This window comes from Nannobrachium achirus (genome assembly GCF_963921795.1).
Source record: "Nannobrachium achirus genome assembly, chromosome: 16".
NCBI classification, from domain to species: Eukaryota; Metazoa; Chordata; class Actinopteri; order Myctophiformes; family Myctophidae; genus Nannobrachium; species Nannobrachium achirus.
In genome coordinates, this window is record NC_137823.1 from 5,077,104 (window position 1) to 5,079,376 (window position 2,273).

At 41.6% G+C, this 2,273-nt stretch overlaps 1 protein-coding gene across 1 annotated transcript in view; it reads left to right on the forward strand.

The window, feature by feature from the left end:
- flvcr1 (FLVCR choline and heme transporter 1) overlaps positions 1-1,743 on the forward strand; it is a gene marked incomplete at both ends in the record, with an annotated part of 35,181 nt that extends 33,438 nt beyond the window's left edge. The window contains one exon of the mRNA XM_080744176.1: positions 1,645-1,743. Within this exon, the coding sequence (XP_080600302.1) occupies positions 1,645-1,743 (99 nt within the window). The remainder of the gene's footprint in view (positions 1-1,644) is intronic.
- Between the last annotated feature and the right edge of the window lie 530 nt (positions 1,744-2,273).

Consider the following 2,273-nt stretch of genomic DNA (forward strand, 5'->3'; position numbering starts at 1 on the left):
CGATTCTATAAGTGTCTTCTGAATCCTTCTAAGGTTTTTTGAAATGGTTATGTTTCTATGTCGGTGGTGCTCAAACTTTTTCATGTGAAGGACCCCCAAAATGATATGTATTTGGTCCTGGACCCCCATCTCAAAATATTGTATCAGGGACCCCCCAGAAGCAAATATTTGAGTTACAAATCTTCATGATTTTTCAAAAATAGCAGATCTAGATGGAGCTTGTATATCTGCTATTTTTCAATGGTTAAAGCATTCAATAATTCTAGGCCTAAATAGTTTAATCTCTTGTCCCGTATATCCTAGCCTCTCTCTGCTTTGGGAGTGCCAAGTGGCTGAAAGAGGTGGTCCCTCAGACAAGGTGCCCTTCAAGAATGCCAGCCTATTCAATCTCATGTCATCCCTCTGTCAACTGAGTGTCCGTAAGGACTGCCAAGTGCCCCGCGAAGTGTCCTTAAGCCAAGACATCTTGAAAACGGACATTGTTTTTCTTTAACAACGGGTCGGCCAGGTTCGGGTTCGGGCAGAATTTGAGAACTCTTAACGGGGAAAGACTCCTGCGTTATCGGCTGATACCGACAACAAGCCTCCTCCGAGCTACTTACTTACTTACTTACTTACATACTTACTTACTTACTTACTTACTTACTTAGGTCCCATTCAATTTGTTTGGAAAGAAAGTTATAATTTTGGCCCAAAGCAGGGGTCTTCAACAGGGGGTCCGCGACCCCTAGGGGGTCCGCGGGGATACTACAGGGCGTCCCCGAAATTGTTGGGAAAAAAAAACATTGGAGAAAAAAAAAAGTTTAAATATACATATTTTTTTTATTTAAAAAAAGAAAAAACAAATGTAATGTGTCTTTAAAAAAAACATGATTCTGTCTCTTTTGAATACTGTACAGGATTATTGTGCAATTGACAGATTGTTAGTGATAGATTGATAGTATTTATAAATGGCAGTGTACAGTATGGCTACTTGTACATGCACGTTTAAAATTAAAGCATGACTATATTATTTTAATAGCATAGTATTGAAAGCACAATAACATGGTATCACGTAATATGTATACACATTAAACACAATTGTATACATTAATATACAATATATGTTGTAGCCCCAGCCCCACCCTACAAGGTAGGGCAGGGTTTCCCAATTAGTTTTCCCCAAGGGCCGAATTATATCTAGGGTACCAAGCCAAGGGCCACAACATTGCAGGGGGCGACGGCGGCGTTCCTGCTACTCCAGCGACAGTTCAGATATCGTCGTTGTCGGGTGAAAATCTTGTATGTCCAAAACCGTTCGTTTTGAATTTATAATTTTTAAAATAATTTAAACTCTTGAAAACAGCCGATCTACAAGCCTCGCGGTGCGAGGCGTTGTGTGCTTGTAGATCTGCTGTTTTCACTACTTTTGTGCGACGGCCTTGTATGATTTGCGAAAGAACGTACAAATTTGGAGATACAAGATTTCCAGCCGACAACGACGATATACTAGTGTTGTTGCTGCTCTTATACCACCATTATTACTGGGGTTGGTGCGCGGGCCGCCTATTGGGGAACCAGTTTGGGGGTCCCTGGCCTGAAAACATTGAAGACCCCTGGCCTATAGTAATCAACCTTCTCTCTCTCTCTCTCTGACTGCCCTAGCTCCCCACTGACTGTCCTGTGGAGTCTCCCATGGAGAAGGAAACCAACGGAGTCAAGCTCCAACATTCCTTCAGCTTCTCCCGCGAGACGTCTCTGTGAGCCCAGAGCACGTCGTGTCTCCGGACCGCAGGGAAAACGCCTCTCTTTAACCCATTCAGAACGGGTACACATTATTGTGTATCATTATTTTATGCTTTAACTATTGAAAAATAGCAAGTGCCGCGCTGTGAGCTTGTATATCTGCTATTTTTTTAAATCGTGAAAATTAGAATTTTGACCCGATTCTATAAGTGTCTTTTGAATCCTTCTAAGGTTTTTTGAAAAACCTATATGTTTCTATGTCAGCAATCTGGCCAGCCATCGTCAAAGAAAAGGTCCTTTTCAGCTCAGTTGGTCTGTTCTTGAGAGACTGCTATGTCAGTGGTTCTCAAACCTTTTCATGTGAAGGACCCCCAAACTGATATTTATTTTGGCCACGGACCTGCATCTCAAAATATTTAGTTCCAGGGACCACCCAGAAGCAAAATTTGAGTTACAAACTTTCGCTTTGAAATACATACCGGTATATTCAAAGATTTGCACACATTTTCACGACTTTAAAAAAAATAGGAGATCTACAAGCTCGCAGC